General features: G+C 36.2%; 1 protein-coding gene and 1 pseudogene across 2 annotated transcripts; both read left to right on the plus strand.

Annotated features, from left to right (window-relative positions):
• Nucleotides 1-232: 232 nt before the first annotated feature.
• LOC147376780 (olfactory receptor 10R2) lies at nt 233-4,799 on the plus strand. The gene is made up of 2 exons (XM_086393512.1): nt 233-262; nt 3,852-4,799. The coding sequence occupies exons 1-2, from the start codon at nt 239-241 to the stop codon at nt 4,797-4,799; spliced, it is 972 nt and encodes a 323-aa protein (XP_086249638.1). The 5' UTR covers nt 233-238.
• Nucleotides 4,800-18,841: 14,042 nt separating this feature from the next.
• Nucleotides 18,842-19,691, plus strand: LOC147376781 (S-phase kinase-associated protein 1 pseudogene; annotated as a pseudogene). Its single transcript, XR_015161224.1, has one exon. The product of XR_015161224.1 is annotated as an S-phase kinase-associated protein 1 pseudogene (transcript).
• The last annotated feature ends 446 nt before the right edge of the window (nt 19,692-20,137 follow it).

Consider the following 20,137-nt stretch of genomic DNA (forward strand, 5'->3'; position numbering starts at 1 on the left):
TCTCAAGTCAAAAGCAGTGGAAGCAAAAATCTATAGGTTCTTGTATTGAAAGATTTTTTTCCCCCTAATTTCCCTCATTGGGTCCTACTATGAGAGAGGAAAGCCAAATATATTGAAAGTAAAGAGTATGATGGATATGTGTATATATATATATTTTTTCATTTTCAGAAACACTGATTCTCTTCAGATTTCTCTTCTGCCTCTAGAGAAAAATCAGGCCTGTAAAAAAACATCAGATATGGAAAGAAAGGGGCCTGAAAAGGTAAAAAAAAAAAAATAACAACTTTGTTTTCCAAGAAAGCCATCAGCCCTTTGTGTTGTATATTCTATGTTCCTGGTTTTCCCTGTAAGGTAGAGTAAGAAATATGTTTTAACTCCCACCTTTCATGCAGGTGCACATGTACACACACACAGCCTAAAACAGAAGATTCACTCTAAAGAAAGGTCACTCATGTATTGTATACTTTCATTCATTTCTCTCATCTGTACTGTTGGTATATTAAAACTGCTGGTGTTGACCATTAACTTGATTCTGTAACCTCAGAGATGGGATAAGCATAAAGTTTCAAAATCACTATCTTTGAACAGCTGATTCATTCAGTGAGGAAAGTAGCAAGCAAAATAAACAAAAACACCCCCAAACAGCAACAACAAAAAAGCAATAGTCAAAGAAAATCACACCACTAGTAGCACGCTTCCTAGGTAGTACATGATATTTTAAGCACTTTCTACATACTTCCCACATACTTATTTACACATACATTTAATTCTCACATTTGCCATTTTTCAGATGAAGAAACATCAAATTCTATTTTTGATAGATTTCAAACAGAATTATTGAAGAAAAATAAATGAATATATTCAAGGGCCTTGATACATTTTGATGAACTTCTTTCCATAAAATTAAAGCTTATTTTTAAACATATTAGCATTAACACTTTTACTAATCATATAATCCACATCACTATTGATAATTTGGTGAGCGCAAATGATCTTTCAGTTTAACTTGCACTACAAATGATGTAAAACTAATTTTTATATATTTGATACATGTTCTTTCTTTTTCATAAATCATATACTAAATCCATTTTCTACAACAGAAGTTTATTTTCTCCATCAGTTGTAATACATTTTTATTAATATTAATATTTTGAAATGATTTTTGTAATTTTTAATTTATTGTTTATTTTCTGATATTTCTGATTGTGCTTTTGTTGACAATATATGTTTTATTTTATTCAGTCAAATTTTTGGTTATTTACTGCTCTTTGGTATACTGTTTTTAGTTTTGAGCTTAGTTTTTCCATTTTTTCCATCAAAAAATGTACTTTTTTTCTAATCTTTTAATTTTTTGCATTTTTTTTTTCTTGACATAGCCACAAGAATTTTTTGAAAATTATATTAGTTGGAGACTTATACAATATTTTTTCTATTTATTAAGGAAGTAAAGGGTAAAGGAAAAGAAAATGAAGGGTGGTAGGAGCAATTCTGGTTACTTAAGAATATAGTTATCATGTTTATAAATACAGACAGTGAGTCTTTTGGTATCATTGGTTTGAATCAGCTGGAGAATGTTTTCTTATTTTTCTTGAATGTCTGTATTGTGATTGTTCAGAGGGGAGAGCATGTTAAATAGCCATAATTCACAGTCTAACTCAATCCCTCTGTATTGAATGCAGTAGAACCTCTCTCCCACTCATTTATTGCAAGTATACAGTCTTCTTTTTTGTATTTTTTTAACTGTATATTTATTGTTATATTAACTGTGGTTTGGAGATAGAATTGAGCATAATAATACACTATCATGGCACATCTTAAGTTGCTAGAAATGTAAAAAAATTATGTTTAAAATTATTTAACAAATTTTTTTTGAAGATCTGTAATGTGTTTCAGAAACACTGAAACATCCCAGAGAAGGACTCATGATGAAAATTAAATGGATCCTAATGTTCCAAAGTTTTCCATTTAGTAATTAAAATAAATATACATATAAAAATTAAATCATCAATATATCAATTTCCTTTAAAACAGTCTTTTAAAAATAGCTTAATATACCATGACATACACATATTATATTTGTACAAATTAATATAGTTGTGTGGTCATCACCACAATAAGTTTTAGGACATTTTCATCATCCCAAAAGATAACCTCCTGTCTGTTTTCAGCCAAATTCCATCCTGTCCCCATCCCAAGATTACAACTAATCTTCTTTCCACTGATGTATATTTTCCCTTCCTACACATTTCATATAAATAGAATTTCCAATGTGTAGTCTTTTGTACTTGACTACTATCATTTAGCATAGTATTTTTAAAGATATTTATGCTGTGGTATGCACCACAGTTCTTCCTTTTACTACTGAATGTAATAGTCAGTTTTATGGGTATATCAGATTTTGTTTGTCCATAAATTTATTTCTTCATATATTGGGGCACAATACATTGAATAGTTTTCTCCTTTTGGCTATTATCAATAATGCCACTACTAAGAACATTCACTAAAAATATTTATGTGGATAGTATTCACGTCCCTCTGTTATATCCCTGAGAATAAAATTGCTATGTCATTAGCTAAGTTTATATTTACCATTATAAGAACTGTGAAACTCTTTTCAAAAGTGACTGCATAATATTACACTTCCATCAGCAAAATGTGAAGGTTTCAGCCTCTCTGCCTCCTTACCAGCACCTCTTAGTATCTATCATTTTCATTATAGTCATCTTAGTGCATATGAGCAGTAAGCACATTATGGTTTTAATTTGCATTTTTCTAATGGCAAGTGATGCTGAATGTATCTTTATATACCTCCTAGCCACCAATACACTTTGATGAAATGTCTACTGAAAGAGTTTGCCCATTTTTAAACTGCATCCTTCTCTTATTTTACTTGTAAGGGTTATATGTATATTCTGGATGCAAATCCCTTATCAGATACATGCTTTGTGAATGCATTTTTTCTGTATGATGTTCCCTTCATTTTCACAATGGTACCCTTTGAAGTGTATATTTCTGGACTCTCAATTTTAACCATTATCTATGTGTGTATATATATGCCAGTACCATGCTTTCTTGATTACTCTATCATTAAAGTAAACTTTGCAATCAGAAAGTATAAATCTTCTATCTTTGCCCTTAAATTTCATGATTATTTTGGTTATTCCAGTTCCTTTCCATATTTATTTTGTGATTACTTTGTCAATATTTTGAAGTCTGTAATGAATATATGGATCACTGTGCTCATAATTATCTCATAATAATGTTGAATCTTCCAATCCATGAACATGGTTGTCTTTTCATTTATTTGGATCTTTAATTTTTCTCAGCAATGTCTGATGGTTTTCTGTGTATAAATGTTGCTCCTCTTTTGTTAAATTTTATCCTAGTTGTTTTATGCCATTAAAAAGGACTCATTTTCTTTGTTTCATTTTTGTGTTTTGCATGGTGTGTTCCTAATTGTAGGAGGCAGCATAATGTCCTTTCAAAGATGTCCATGTATCAGTCCCAGAAACACGCAAATAAGTTAGGTTACATGAAAAAGGAGAATTTAGGCTGGAGATAAAATTAAGTTTGCTAATCCTGTGACCTTCAGCTAGGGAGATTAGTCTATATTATTTGGACTTGACCATGTAAACACATTGTTCTTAAAAGTGAAAGACAGAATCAGAGTCGGAAAAAGAGATATAATTTTCCTGGGTTTGAAGAAGGGAGAGGGGGATAATGAACCAGAGGCTCCTAGGAACTAGAAAAGGCAAGATGTTTCCAACATCTCAAGAAAGGAATATAAGCCTGCATACCCTAGATTTGTGTATTTATGTACCTGAATGCACTTACTTCCCTTTTGTTTTCAGGTCTTGGCAGAAAACCTCACCATGGTCACCGAGTTTCTTTTACTGGGTTTTTCAAGTCTTGGTGACATTCAGCTTGTTCTCTTTGTGGTATTCCTTTTTCTGTACTTAGCCATTCTCAGTGGCAATGTTATTATTGTTACTGTCATCCGCCTGGACAAAAGCCTCCACACACCAATGTACTTCTTCCTCAGCATTCTCTCAACATCAGAGACCTGCTATACCTTCGTCATCCTACCCAAGATGCTCATCAATCTCTTTTCTGTGGCCAGGACAATCTCCTTCCACTGTTGTGCCATCCAAATGTTCTTCTTCCTTGGTTTTGCTATGACCAATTGCTTGCTATTGGGAGTTATGGGCTATGATCGTTACGCTGCCATCTGTCACCCTCTACATTACCCTATCCTTATGAGTTGGCAGATGTGTGGAAAATTGGGAGCCCTCTGTGGGATTGGTGGGTTCTTGGCCTCACTAACAGTAGTATATTTAGTTTTCAGCCTCCCTTTCTGTAGTGCCAACAAAGTCAACCATTACTTCTGTGACATCTCACCAGTTATTCGTCTGGCTTGCACAAATACAGATGCTCATGAATTTGTCATATTCATCTGTGGTGTTCTTGTACTCGTGGTCCCATTTTTATTCATTTGTGTTTCTTATATCTGCATTCTGAGGACTATCCTGAAGATTCCCTCTGCTGAAGGCAGACGGAAGGCCTTTTCCACCTGTGCGTCTCATCTCACTGTTGTCATTATTCACTATGGTTGTGCTTCCTATATCTACTTGAGACCAACAGCAAACTATGTGTCTAACAAGGACAGATTAGTAACAGTGACATACACTATTGTCACTCCATTATTAAACCCCATGGTATACAGTCTAAGAAACAAGGATGTTCAAGTTGCTATTAGAAAAGTGTTGGGGAAGAAAGGATCCCTAAAATTATATGATTGATATATTGTTATATTTCAGATTCTGTAATAAATATAGCTTTCTGACAAAGAATGTGTTTCCATATCTTTTTAACTGAGAATTTGTTTTTTGAGAATAGTTGGCACATTTTCTTCTCTCAGCTTTTGTAACTCAATTGCAATATAGACAAGTTCAGATAAAGTTAATTATGTGACACTAATGTCTATTTTTGTTTCAGAATAAGATGCTACTTTGAGGTTTATTGAGTTTAGAATGTTACTGACAGTAAAAATAATCATATATTTGACCTGATCAGTGTTATGCTGCTGCTGCTGCTAAGTGGCGTCAGTCGTGTCCGACTCTGTGCGACCCCACAGACGGCAGCCCACCAGGCTCCCAGGTAAGAATACTGGAGTGGATTGCCATTTCCTTCTCCAATGCATGACAGTGAAAAGTGAAAGTGAAGTTGCTCAGTCGTGTCCGACTCTTTGCGACCCCATGGACTGCAGCCTACCAGGCTCCTCCGTCCATGGGATTTTCCAGGCAAGAGGACTGGAGTGGGGTGCCAGTTACGGCCATAGTGAATCAATTAATCATTCTAGTCCACATATTGCAACAGACAGTATTTTTGAAAGCAATATCCAAAAATGAAATTAGCCTCATGAATACGAGTGGGGGAAGACTTATTTACAATTTAAAGAGTTAGCAGCATATCTAAATCCATTCACAGACCCAATTAGTTGATAGTCTTTGCTCATGGCCAACCTTATCTAAATCATTTCACTCTATATTACCATTTAATCTTTCTACATTATACATTTGAATATTACAGTGTTCTTTTTTACATGTTTGAGAAATTATTTATATCTTTCTGGCACAGATTTTATGTTTTGTAATTTGAAAAATAATGACAGGATAGATTAATTGGCATTCTTGCATCTACTCATAGATATACTCATCTACTACAGAGTATGTAGACATTAGGAAATCAAATTCTATATGTCCAGAAGTTGCAGCAATTAAATAGAAAACTCCAGAAGTAGACTTTACACTTAATTCCTTGATCAACTTTCATAAAATGTGGGTGAGATTTGTGTGCAGCAGTCTGACACTAAAGTGATTTTTTAAAAGTTTTTATCTATCCTGCTTTATGGCTTTAATTTTCTGTTATCCTCTTCATGTGTGGACCTCCTGAATGATTTTAAATTTACCTCATCTTTTTCTTAGTGTTTCTAGAAGAGAGATAAATTGTTTTCTTTGGCATCAAGTGTGCCTTGCTAAGTCACTTCAGTCCTGTCTGACTCTTTGCAATCCTGTGGACTGTAGCCCTCCATGCTCCTCTGTCCATGGGATTCTCTAGGTAAGAATTCTGGAATAGGTAGCCATGCTCTCCCCTAGGGGACCTTCCCAACCCAGGGATTGAACCCATGTCTTGTCTTGCAGCTCTTGCATTGCAGGCAGATTCTTTACCATTGAGTCACCAGGGAAGCCCTGGAGACAAGTTTGCTTTTTTCTTATTCCTTACGTCAAGTCAAAAATGTGCCAAAAATTATGTCAAGTCAAAAATTGTGTTAAACAGACAAGGAAAATTTTATTCAAGATTATTTTGGTAATGGAGAAATACCAAGTCTGAATTTGGCAACTCTGCCACAACCAACAGGGATAAGGTTTTCAGTGGCTACGACGAGGTAATGGAAAGGTACTGGAGAACCTTATAGCATTTGGGTTTACTACCTGATTTTATCAAAAGGAAAAATAAACATCTCATGGCTTTATTACAGGATGCAATTTTGTGCTTGTAGCAAGGTATTCACCAATGTTGGATTCCTTTCATCCCATGCAAATTGGGATATTAAGAACAATGTCTTCCTTAATGATCATATTTCAAATGGATGCTCCCAGGTCCTTGAGAAAGACATTTCTGGGTTGTAAAACTGACTAGAATTTAAAAATATGTATATATTGGAAGGACAGAAAAATAATATACAATTGCACATTTTCTAAAGCATATACTCTAAGAAAAGGGAGATCAGGGGTCTAGGGTCAGGAAGAAACCTCCCCAAAGTTTAATCAAGTTGAAGGCAAAATTAGGCCTGTCCTGGTCACCTATGCTCTGGGCCCCTCTCTTGTAACACATACTGCTCTATGTACATTTCCCTGTGGCAACAGAGGGTCAACAGAAATTCTGATACTTTGGCTATTGCCAGAAAGTAACTATCCTTTGTCTTTGACCTAGAGTCCTCATCATCTGTGGAGTTGTAGAAGACTATCTTCTTAGCTTGCAATGAGTGCAAAATCTCATATTCTTACAGTTCTTCACACCACATCTAATGAATTTAAGTAAACAAAACGATAATATTTGGAAGGTTTGTGGACTGCTCATGTATATGAAGAAAGATTTGATGACCAGAGTTTTTGAAGGAACTAGAACAACTGCAAAACTTTTCTTCATAGGATCTTGTAAATCATCTCTTTAGGGAACTGTCATTCAATGATTTTCTGTCCTCTCTGTTTACCCATGTTTTTAGTACTGGGTTAGAGAAAATGGTTTGCCTGAGTCAGGGAATAAGCTCAAACTTGTGGTCAAAAGGATAACTTCCTGTAATTCATTTACCCAGTTGGTTTACATAGAGTCAAACAAAGTTCCCTAGAAGTGGGATGCTATACAAATGAAATTAATAGATCTCCATTAAATGTGACTGCAAAAATAGTGTATATATGTATATATATGTAATACAACATTGTGAGTAAACTATATACTCCAATACAAATCAATTAAAAATAAAGTAGCAAAACAAAAAAAAAATATGCTTGACTTTCAAGCATGTACACATTTATTTGCGTATAAGGAGACATCTTTTTCTTTCTATAATTCCAAAACTATCCATTTTTAATAAAATAAATTAATATGTCCTGAACACTTACTAAGTGTTAGACACTATTTTAGTTACAGGATACATTAGTAAGAAAAAATAAAGAACCTTGCCTTCGTGGAGTTTATAGTCTATTGCAGAGAAATGAAGCATAAACAATAAGCAGGATATATTAGTAAATTATATGTTAGAAGATCATGTGTTCCATGGGGGGTGGGGGGTGGGGGGTGTGGAGTAAGGCAAGGGAGCAAAGGTATTGGTGGTGATGATTTTAACAGGGTGTACAAGATCTCATTAAGAAGGGGCCATTCTAGCAAATACTTGAAAGAAGTGAAGAAGAACATTATGACTGCATAAATTGTCCCCCTTTTTGTCACCTTTCATCAGCTAAAATTTAGTATCCATCCATGAACAAAAGTACCTCTCAGAGAGTTGGGGGATCCAGGGAGTTTTTCCCACCTGTGCACTGGATAACAGGTAGATAAACCTTATTATGGGTTATGGAACTGGCAGGTGTCTGTGGATTGGTTTTGGCCCCTCTTTGTTGCAGTTGAGGAGCACCTGCAAAGCACTGACGTGGGCATATAGCCAAGGATAAAAGAGCCTTTGTAGAAGTCCTGGTTTACAGAGGGAAGATGCCAGCACTCTGTTGAAGCAAAAAAGCAAAAATCAAAAAACCCACAAAATACTTGCATTGAATATGGAAGAAGACGTTTTTCAGTGCCACCCCTCCTCTAGGTGTCACAGCTTGGCACTGAACTAGCTGGCAACAACTCTCCTGAGCAAAATGGGAGTGAAATGACTGAGGGCCCATGTTCCCCAGCTGTGTGGGATGCTGCTGGAGGAAAGCTTTTCTCTCCTAAAGCACCCAGGGTACAGGAAAGACTTTCATGACTACATGGGGAGAGGGGATCAGGAAAGGCAGATACAAATATGAGAGCACGTTTAAGGGATCTGGTATCTGTTGACTGTATTCAAGACTCTAGCAGCAAGTCCACATACAAGCTTTTGGAAAACCTCACTTGAAGATCTCCCCTAACTGGCCCATAGTTACCCCAAATACCCAAGTACCAAGCCCAAATCTCCCCTGACTTTTCAGCCAGCTCCTTTTGAAAGATCCTGAAATGGCTGTGAGAGTGAGCTATGGTATTTAAAGAAGGCAAGCAGAAAACAGAGTCTATGGGCAAGGGACAAAGCACAAAGTTGGGCTACAGCACCACCTTCAGGAAAATAAGAGATTTCCAATATCTGATTGGATGTGCTAAAAGATTAAAAGAAGACATGCAAAATTAAGAATTCTGCTACTTAAAAAACAATGGATGATACAAATTACAATATTGGATGAACCTTGAAAACACACTGAGTGAAAGAAGCCAGTCATGTATGACCACATCATATATGATTCCATTAATATAACATGTCCAGAATAGGCAAGCTTATAGAAATAGAAAGTAGGTTAGTAATTGCCTAGGGATGAGAGTTGGGTGGGAATATGGGGTCTTGTAGGCTAAAGGTGTGGATTAATTTCTTAGGCTAATAAAATGTTCTAAAACTGATTGTAATGATGGGTGTATAACTATGTGAACATACTAAAAGCCATTGAATTGGACTCTTAAATGATTGACTTCTATGGTACATGGATTATATCTCAACAAAGCTTTTAAAAGAAGAATTCTGCTACATGAGGGAGCATGGAGCAGATGTTCCCATGCAAGGTCAGGAAATTCCAGTGTATAAGTAGGACCAACAAATGTACCTTCCACCTGAAGACAGTTAGTAAGGAATGCGGAGGTTATAACTCCTTCAAGTGCCAAAGTAGCTATGTACAATTTCAAGATACGCAAAAAGTCAAGGAAACATGACTTGATCAAATGATCACAATAATCCTCTAATAACTGAGCCCAAAGGTACAGAGATATGTGAATTGTCCAATAAATAATTCAAAATAACTTTTTTTGAAGAAACTTAATGACTTCATACTTTGGCCACCTCATGTGAAGAGTTGACTCATTGGAAAAGACTCTGATGCTGGGAGGGATTGGGGGCAGGAGAAAAAGGGGACAACAGAGGATGAGATGGCTGGATGGCATCACCAACTCGATGGACGTGGGTTTGGATGAATTCCGGGAGTTGGTGATGGGCAGGGAGGCCTGGCGTGCTGCAATTCATGGGGTTGCAAAGAGTCGGACACGACTGAGCGACTGAACTGAACTGAACTGAACTGAAATCACTTCATTGGAAATAGGGGAACAGTGGAAACAATGTCACACTTTATTTTGGGGGGCTCCAAAATCACTGCAGATGGTGACTGCAGCCATGAAATTAAAAGACACTTACTCCTTGGAAGGAAAGTTATGACCAACCTAGATAGCATATTCAAAAGCAGAGACATTACTTAGCCAATAAAGGACCATCTAGTCAAGGCTATGGTTTTCCCAGTAATTTCCCACCTGCAATTCATGGGGTCACAAAGAATTGGACATGACTGAGCAACTGAACTGAATTGAACTGAATGACCAGACAATTCAACAAAATCAACAGAGCAATGCAGAAATGAAATAAATTTAAAGGAGATACATGTTGTAATAAAACAGAATCATTCAGAAATTCTGGTGCTTAGGAATTTAGTGAATGAAATTTAAAATGCAATAAAGGACATCAGTAGCAGAGCTGATCAAAAAGAAGATGGACTCAGTGAGTAAGAGAATAGGAATTTTGAAATAAGTCAATCAGAGAACAAAAAAAGTATGAAAACAGCAAAGAAAGACTACATGATCTAATGGACATCAAGAGAACAAATATCAGAATCACTGGATTTCCAGAAAGAGAATATGAGGAAGAGGACAAAAGGTTTATTTAAATAAATGATAGTTGAGATCTTCTCAAGTCTTATGTGAGATTTAGACACCCAAGTTCATGAAGCTACATCCCCTCATTATTTCAATTCAAAATGTTGTTCTCTAAGACACATTAAATTAACTTCAAAAAATCAAAAGCACAGAGAGAATCCAAAAAGTAGCAAGAAGATAAAGATTTCAACCTACAACATAACCCTCATTAGACTATCAGCAGATTTCTCAGAAGAAACTACTGACCAGAAGAGAGCAAGATGGTATGTTCAATGTGCTGAATTTAAAAAAGAAAGAAAGAAAGAAAGAAAGACAGCCAGCCAAGAGTACTCTGTCAGGGTTATTCTTCAGAAACAAAGGTGAAATAAAGATTTTACCAAATAAACAGAAGCTAGTGGCGTTCATAAATCATCATTAGATCTGCCTTATAAAAAATGTTGAAATACTGAAAGGATTTCCTTAAGCTGAAGAAAGGCGATGCCAAAGAATGTTCAAATTACCATACAATTGTGCTCATTTCACGTGCTAGCAAGGTAATACTCAAAATCTTTCAAGCTAGGCTTCAGCAGTACATGAACTGAGGACTTCCAGATATACAATCTGGATTTAGAAAAGGCAGAGGAACCAGAGAACAAATTGCCAGCATCCATTGGATCATAGAAAAACCAAGAGAATAAAAAAAAAAAAAATCTAGTTCTGCTTCATTGATTATGCTAAAGCCTTTGTGTGAATCACAACACACTGTTGAAAATTCTTTAAGAGATGGGAATACCAGACCACCTTACCTGTCTCTTGAGAAGGTTTCTCAAGAGAGAAACAGAACCAGACATGGAACAATGGACTGGTTCTAAATTGGGAAAGGAGTATGTCAAACCTATATATTGTCACCCGGCTTATTTAACTTATATTCAGAGTGTATCATACAAAATGCTGGGCTGGATTATTCACAAACTGGAATCAAGATTGCTGAGAGAAATATCAATAATCTCAGATATGCAGATGATACCACTTTAATGACAGAAAGTGAAAGCAAAAGTGAAAGTCACTCAGTCGTGTCCGACTCTTTGTGACCCCAAGGACTATATAGTCCATGTAATTCTCTAGGCCAGAATACCAGAGTGAGTAGCCTTTCCCTTCTCCAAGGGATCTTCCCAACCTAGGGATCGAATCCAGGTGTCCTGAATTTCAGGCAGATTCTTTATCAGCTGAGCCACAGGGAAGTGAAGGGTAATTAAAGAGCCTCTTGATGAAGGTGAAAGAGAAGAGTGAAAAAGTGGACTCAAAATTCAACATTCAGAAAACAAAGATCATGGCATCTGGTCTCATCACTTAATGGCAAATAAATGTGGAAAAATTGGAAACAGTGACAGATTTTATTTTCTTGGGCTCCAAAGCCACTGCAAATGGTGACTGTAGCCATGAAATTAAAAGATACTTGCTCCTTGGAAGAAAAGCTATGACAAATCTAGACAGCATATTAAGCAGAGACATCAATCACCTTTGTACCAAAGTCTGTGAAATAAAAGCTATGATTTTTCCAGTAGTCATGTACAGATGTAAGAGTTGGACCATAAAGAAGACTGAACACCAAAGAATTGATGCTTTTGAACTGTGGTACTGGAGAAAACTCTTGAGAGTCCCTTGGACTGTAAGGTAATCAAATCAGTCAATCCTAAAGGATATCAACCCTGAATATTCATTGGAAGGACTGATGCTGAAGCTGAAGCTCCAATACTTTGGCCACCTGATGTGAAGAGCTAACTCACTGGAAAAGACCCTGATACTGGGGAAGGTTGCGGGCAAGAGAAGAAAGGGCAACAGAGGATGAGATGATTGAATGTCACCACTGACTCAATGAACGTGAGTTTGAGTAAACTTGGTGAAGGACAGGGAAGCCTGGCGTGCTGCAGTTCATGGGGTCACAAAGATCAGACATGATTTACACTGAACAAAAGCTGAAATGAAAGGGTGATAATTAGTAAAATGAAAATACATGAAAATATACAACACAATGGAAAATGTAAATATCAGATTTAGAAATTTTGAATTTTGTAATATGATGTGTTAACTATTCAACTGTTGTATAAAGGCTAAAGGAGAAGAGAATTAGAATGAGTATGACTACTATAATTTCTTAATGAATACAAAATACAAAAACATTAATTTTGAGATTAAAATTTAAAAGGCAGGGAGTAAAAGGATAGAGGTTTTATGCAAGCTTAGGTATGTTGCTATCAGTGTGAGAAAGGAAACATCACAATTTTAAAATGGATAAAAGTTTTAAATAGGCAGTCTCCAAAGAATACATGCAAATCACTAGTTACATATAGAAAAAAAAATAAAAACTCAATAGCAGTAGTGATTGAGGAAATGCAAATCAAAACCACAACATATCACTTCACATTCACTAGGATGGCAATCATACTAATAATCCTAATAATGCAGAAAATACCATGTGTTGGCTAGGAAATGGAGAAATTGGGATTCTCATATATTTCTAGAGAGGTAAATTAGTGCAGTTGCTCTGAAAAATTTACTGTTCCTCAAAAAGTTGCAGATAAAATTACCATATGATCCAGTAATTCTACTCCTATCACATACTCAAGAAAATTAAATACATATGCTTACACAATACATTGTACATGATTCTTCATAGAGGCATCATACATTTTGATAATAGTCAAAATTTGGGAACTACCTAAATGTTGCCACAAAAAGTCACAAAGCCCTGATACACACTATAACATAGATGACCTGTATGCTAATTAAAAACACTCATACAGAAAAGACAACATATTGTATAATTCCATTTGTATAACATGCTTAGAATAGGCAAATCTATAAGGACAAAAAAGTAGAGTAGAGGTTGCTGGGGGAAGAGGAGGAGACTGCTAATGTTTATGGGGTTTCTTGCCAGGCTAATGAAAATGTTCTGGAATTAATATTAGTGATGGTGGCCTAATTTTCTGAGTATACTAAAATCCATTGAATCTACATTTTAAAAGAGTAAATATTATAGATCAAATTGCCAACATCTGCTGGATCATTGAAAAAGGATGAGAGTTCCAGAAAAGCATCTACTTCTGCTTTATTGACTATGATAAAGCCTTGACTGTGTGGATCACAATAAACTGTGGAAAATTCTGGAAGAGATGGGAATACCAGAACACCTGACCTGTCTCTTGAGAAATCTGTATACAGGTCAGGAAGCATCAGTTAGAACTGGACATGGAACAACAGACTGGTTCCAAATAGGAAAAGGAGTATGTCAAGGCTATATATTGTCACCCTGCTTATTTAAGTTCTATGCAGAGTACATCATGAGAAACGCTGGACTGGAAGAAGCACAAGCTGGAATCAAGATTGCCGGGAAAAATATCAATAGCCTCAGATATGCAGATGACACCACCCTTATGGCAGAAAGTGAAGAGGAACTAAAAAGCCTCTTGATGAAAGTGAAAGAGGAGAGTGAAAAAGTTGGCTCAAAACTCAACATTCAGAAAATGAAGATCATGGAATCCATTATCCATTCCCATCACTTCATGGCAACTAGATGGGGAAACAGTGGAAACAGTGGCTGACTTTAGTTTTTGGGCTCCAAAATCACTGCAGATGGTGACTGCAGCCATGAAATTAAAAGACGCTTACTCCTTAGAAGGAAAGTTATGACCAACCTAGACAGCTTATTCAAAAGCAGAGACATTACTTTGCCAACAAAGGTCCGTCTAGTCTAGGCTATGGTTTTTCCAGTAGTCATGTATGGATGTGAGAGTTGGACTATAAAGAAAGCTGAGTGCCAAAGAATTGATGCTTTTGAACTGTGGTGTTGGAGAAGACACTTGAGGGTCCCTTGGACTGCAAGGAGATCCAACCAGTCAAGCCTAAAGGAAATCAGTCCTGAGTATTCACTGGAAGGACTGATGTTGAAGCTGAAACTCCAATACTTTGGCCACCTGATATGAAGAGCTTGACTCATTTGAAAAGACCCTGATACTGGGAAAGATTGAGGGCAGAAGGAGAAGGGGATGACAGAGGATGAGATGGTTGGATGGTATCACTGACTCAATGGACATGAGTTTGAGTAAACTCATGGTGATGAGAGATGGGAGATGGTGATGAGAGCGGGAGATGGTGATGGACAGGGAGGCCTGGTGTGCTGCAGTCCATGGGGTCACAAAGAGTTGGACATGACTGAGTGACTGATCTGAACTGAAATAGTATAGTATGTGAATTATCTCTCAGTTAAAAAACAATCTGATTCAGTCATAAATACACACTTGAAAAAGATTCATAAATATTTGTAGAATAATTTAAAGATTGATAGTAGATTATCTATCTACCTATATTTCTCTCTCTAAGTAATGTGTTTTTGTGTGTGCATGTGTATATATTCATAATCAGTTTAATTATAAAGAGTGGAAATTCAAGGAAATAAAGTTGAGGAAGAAAGGACATTTCACAATCTTTGTTACATATTGATACTTTTTTAACTCTGAGGATCATATGTTATTTAGATAGTTTGACATTTATTTTTAAATAACCAAATATATTTTAAATAAAAAAGTACTAAGGAATCACTAAGAAATTAGCTGTTGGAACAGAGAGCAAAGTGTATTGTTTTTCACTGCATCTAAAAAATAAAAATTAGTTTAATAGAAATGGGGGGGGACATTTTTTTAATAAGAAACTTTTTATTGAAATATATTTAATATACAAACCTCATAGTCTCTTTTTAATTTTTTTTTTAATTTATTTGCTTTGAATTTGAAGACAATTGCTTTAGAGTATTGTGTTGGTTTCTGCCATACATCAACATGAGTCAGCCATAGGTGTATGTATGTCCCTTCCATTCTGAACCTCCCTCCCACCCCAACCAATGCCTCTATATTGTTGCAGAGCACTGGATATGAGCTTCCTGAATCATACAGCAAATTTCCACTAGCTATCTAATTCTGCATATGGTAATGTGCATGTTTTATTACTGCTCTCTCAATTCATCCCACCTACTCCTGGGACATTTCAAAATGAAGAATCATGTTATGGGTTGGATTGTGTCCCTCTGAAATTCACATGGTGAAGTCATAACCAGTGGTACCTCAGAATATGACTGTTTGGGGAAAACAAGGTTTTAAAGCAGGCAATGAAGCTAAAATTAGGTCATTAGAGTGGACCACAATCCAGTATGACTGGCACCTCTGTAAGAAGAGGAAGTTTGAATACAGAATTACAGAGGAAAGATGAATGAAGCCACAGGGAGAAGATAGCTAAACACAAGTCAAGGAGAGAGGCCACAGAATAAACCAAACTGATGATATTTTGAATTGGATTTCTAGCTTTCAGACTGTGAAAAAATAAATTCTGTTATTTAACTAGCCAGGTCTATGATACTTTGTTACAGCAGCCTTAGCTAACTAATACAGAACATGTGGCATAAGTATATTTTGCATATTTAGAAACATAGATGGAGGAGCAGGTATGAAGAGAGAGGAATTTGAGGACAATTCATGGAGGATCTTAAGGCCAGCACAAAATGTCTACTTTTGTTGGTTGTAAATTGTGAACTTTTTATTTATTTTTTATTTTTAAACTTTACATAATTGTATTAGTTTTGCCAAATATCAAAGTGAATCCGCCACAGGTATAGAACTTTTGAAGCTTTGAGGAAGAGAGGAATTTGATCTGAAATTTTCTTAGGTTGAGATCCATGAGCATCATCAATTTAGAAGTGAAGAGACCAATAGGAACAGAGATTTTGGGAGCAGTTTAGTGACCTAGGAAGATCAATTACTGCCAGATAATTATGACACAACTGTTTATCTTTCTACTTTACTCAATACTGTTCAAAATAATCTCATCTTTATCTACTTTAAATGAAGATGTAGATCAATAGAGAAGAAGACACCCATATCCTTATTTTACAATGAATAGTCCATGGCCCAAACTAAGAAAGTAATGTACTTAGTAATTTTCTAGGTCAAAGAGGTCATACATTAAATATGTTCTCTTTCCTTGCAAATTTTCACTTTGTATGACCTCAAACAGTGTGGGAAGTGAGGAGGAAGCAGTGGTGCTGGTTGATTTATGAGGTCATCCTTAGAACTGAGTTGCATGTCATTGCATGGGAAGAGGGTCATGGTGTCCAGGAGTGTGTGTGACAAGATATGGGAAATAGTTTCCATGACCGTTGGGCAATGTTAGTGTCTTAATCACAGCATGAGGCAGTGGGGACAGTGGTACTGGACATACCGCTGGAGTGAAAATTCAACTGAGCTCTGGGAAAGGGGTAAGAGTGGTTTCTTTGCCATGTATTTACCTGCAGTGTGATTTAAAAAAAATACATAATCTCCACTATATCCAGTGTTTAAAATGTGGTAGAGGGCTAAAAATTTTTACTTAGCTTATCTCAAAATTTTTAAAGTAACAATTCACACACACACTTACAGACATATATATTCCTCTATATATGTGTATTCCTGGAGAAGAGCATGGCAACCCACTCCAGTACTCTTGCCTGGACAATCCCATGGATAGAGGAGCCTGGTGGGCTACAGTCCATAGGGTCACAAAGAGTCAGACATGACTGAAGCAACTTAGCATTCATGCACCTATGTGTATAAAGGTGACTTGAGGGATTTATGATTAATATTATGCTTGAAACTTGGGAATATTTATCATATTATCAAACAATTAATATTTGAGTGGCATTGATTTGAGTTTAAAGATGAAATAAGGACAACTGGTATATCTTCAAAGTTGAGGCATCCTGTCCTTGTATACAGTATGTCTATATTTATCCAAGTTTTATTCTGTATCCCTCAAAAAGGTTTCTTTATAGCTTCATTTTAATAGGTCTCAGCTAGAAATTATGAAATGTTTCTAGATGATTTGCAAGGTAAAAGATTAAAATTCTCCAATTTGCAAATATCTTCCTTTAATATTTTCACACAGATCTATGTTGAACTTCCAAAGGAACTCATATCCCAGAACTAATCCCTTTTCTTTCATTTGCAAGCTGTTCAGGGATTTACATCTAAATTTTCCTGTGGGCACACACAGAGTTTCTGTCACATCTTCCTAATCCCCCAGATCACTCTCTGTAGAGTTCACTTCTACAAATTCCTTCTGAGCTGTTGAACCACTGATTGTTACCAATGATGTCTCTTTTGTCTCTTGCCAAGCCCAGATAGATACATTTGCTCTGTAGCTGTGTGATCAAATCCCCTGGAATGATTATGACATTATGTTTTGATACACATTTTTTTCCGTATTACTAATAAAGATTCATCAGGGAAAATGAGCAACTTTCTTGATTGGGACATAAGTTTAAAAACTGATATCATGCAAAAACTTAAATCAGGTTTCAAAAGATTTTCCATAGGGGAAAGTGCAAGATGAAATGAAATGGTCAGAAAATTATCTGAGGAAGTATAGAAGATTTTGAGGGGGGAAGGGTGGAAGAAGTATAGGAAATTACTTCACGAGCACTGAAGGAGTTTCAATTAATGCATGAAAGTTGAGGTAGTTAGTACAGAAAGGACGAGGGATATTTTGCTGGAAAATGGGGATTTTTAGAACCCTGTTTTTACCATGAGCTGGTCACCTTCTTCCTACAAATTATATGTGTTTGTGTGCTATGTTGCTTCAATTGTGTCCAACTCTGTGTGACCTTATGGACTGCAGCCTAACAGCCTCCTCTGTCCATGGGATTTCCCAGGCAAGAATGCTGGAGTGGGTTGTTGAGCCCTCCTCCAGGGGGTCTTCCTGACTCAGGGATTGAACTAGTGTCTCCTCTTACATCTCCTGAATCGTCAGGCAGGTTCTTTACCACTAGCGCCACCTGGGAAGTCCTTTTACTGACTGTATTTCTGGTCACTTGTCTCAATGCCCTGTTGTGCCACAGTCACATCTTAATTACAAGGATGGTAGGAAGAGGATGGCTCTACACATATAAAAATGTACATGTGTGCTTTCCTAAGGAATTATCTTCTCAAATGAGGGTTGTCTGGGAGAAATTAACTAAGCTAGTTCAAGTAGAATTAATCTTGTATTTGACAATGACTGGTTTTCTCAAAATGTGTGAGACTATTAGTGGCTCATTAAATTCATCAGGAAAGGCAAAAGGCAGTCAGGAATTTAGAAAAAAAATAATACATTGAAATTTGCTCTCTGAATATTTCTACCCAATCAACCTATCAATTCTCAATCTTTGTGAAAGCTAAGTTTGTTTTATTTTTTAAAAACTTTTTATTTTGTAAAACAAAACAACAATGTTGTGGTAGTTTCAGGTGGACAGTAAAGGGATTCAACCATCCATATACATGTATCCATTCTCCCCCCAAATACCTTCCCATTTAAGTTTGTTTTAGGCTGTAGTGGCCTTGTTCTCCGCTTTTCAGTGTTGCTGTTTGACGACGTTGCCCTGCTCACTTCAGCCTCCGGCCCGCCATCTCCTTGAGACCTACCACCATGCCTTCAATTAAGTTGCAGAGCTCTGATGGAGAGATATTCGAAGTTGATGTTGAAATTGCAAAACAATCTGTGACCATCAAGACTATGTTGGAAGATTTGGGAATGGATGATGAAGGAGATGATGATCCAGTCCCCTTGCCAAATGTTAATGCAGCAATATTGAAAAAGGTCATTCAGTGGTGCACTCACCACAAGGATGATCCTCCTCCTCCTGAGGATGATGAGAACAAAGAAAAACGAACAGATGATATACCTGTTTGGGATCAAGAATTCCTGAAAGTTGACCAAGGGACACTCTTTGAACTTATATTGGCAGCAAACTATTTAGACATCAAAGGTTTGCTTGATGTTACCTGCAAGACTGTTGCTAATATGATCAAGGGCAAAACTCCTGAGGAGATTCAAAAGACATTCAATATCAAAAATGATTTTACTGAAGAAGAGGAAGCCCAGGTACGCAAAGAGAACCAGTGGTGTGAGGAGAAGTGAAATTTCGTGTCTAACGCTGTAACACTGTAAGGATTATTCCAAATACTAGTTGCACTGCTTTGTTTATAATTGTTAATATTAGAAAAAGAGTCAACAAATGCAGCAGCAAGTCAATTGTATCAGCAGAATGTTGTCCTCATTGCATGTGTAGTTTCAGTACAGTTCCCAAACTTAAGGCCCAGTTTCTTCTAGTGTGATTGAAAGTTTCTTTTCTTTGCTCTGAATAAAATTGAACTGTGGGTTCCCCATAGAAAGTGGCATTTTGGGCTTTCCCTTTTTGTAAAGCAATTTCTGCCTAGTTTATTGTCCAGTTAATTTTAGTTCAGTGACTTTTAAAGTTGGCGTTGTAAATAAAGCAACTTGCAAAAAACCTTCTGAAATAAAAAAAAAAAAAAGTTTGTTTTATATCACTGATTAGGGAAACAAAAATCTGTGTGTCTTTCACTGATTTATATGGAGTATACATACACATACATACACATATACACAGGAGAATCATTGTGTTTGCTAGGCACAAACTTATTTATCATTCTCAATGTAAATCTCTATGTGGTGTTATTTAACTGCTCTCAACTGTAATTCACTCCTCTATGTATAACTTAGGTTGATATCTTTAAAATTACATTTTATTGAATCATAATTGATTCATCTGTTCAATGGTAAAAGGTGTTTTATAAAATCAGTTCCAACATGCAGGCCA

Source organism: Bos grunniens, chromosome 3 (genome assembly GCF_055505025.1).
Source record: "Bos grunniens cultivar Pamir isolate PY7600 chromosome 3, Bosgru_T2T1.0, whole genome shotgun sequence".
Taxonomy (NCBI): domain Eukaryota; kingdom Metazoa; phylum Chordata; class Mammalia; order Artiodactyla; family Bovidae; genus Bos; species Bos grunniens.

Coding starts and splice junctions, on each gene's coding strand:
- LOC147376780 (XM_086393512.1), top strand. CDS start 239: ATGGAAAGAAAGGGGCCTGAAAAG. Junction 263..3,851: donor AAAGAAAGGGGCCTGAAAAG/GTAAAAAAAAAA, acceptor TTTTGTTTTCAG/GTCTTGGCAGAAAACCTCAC.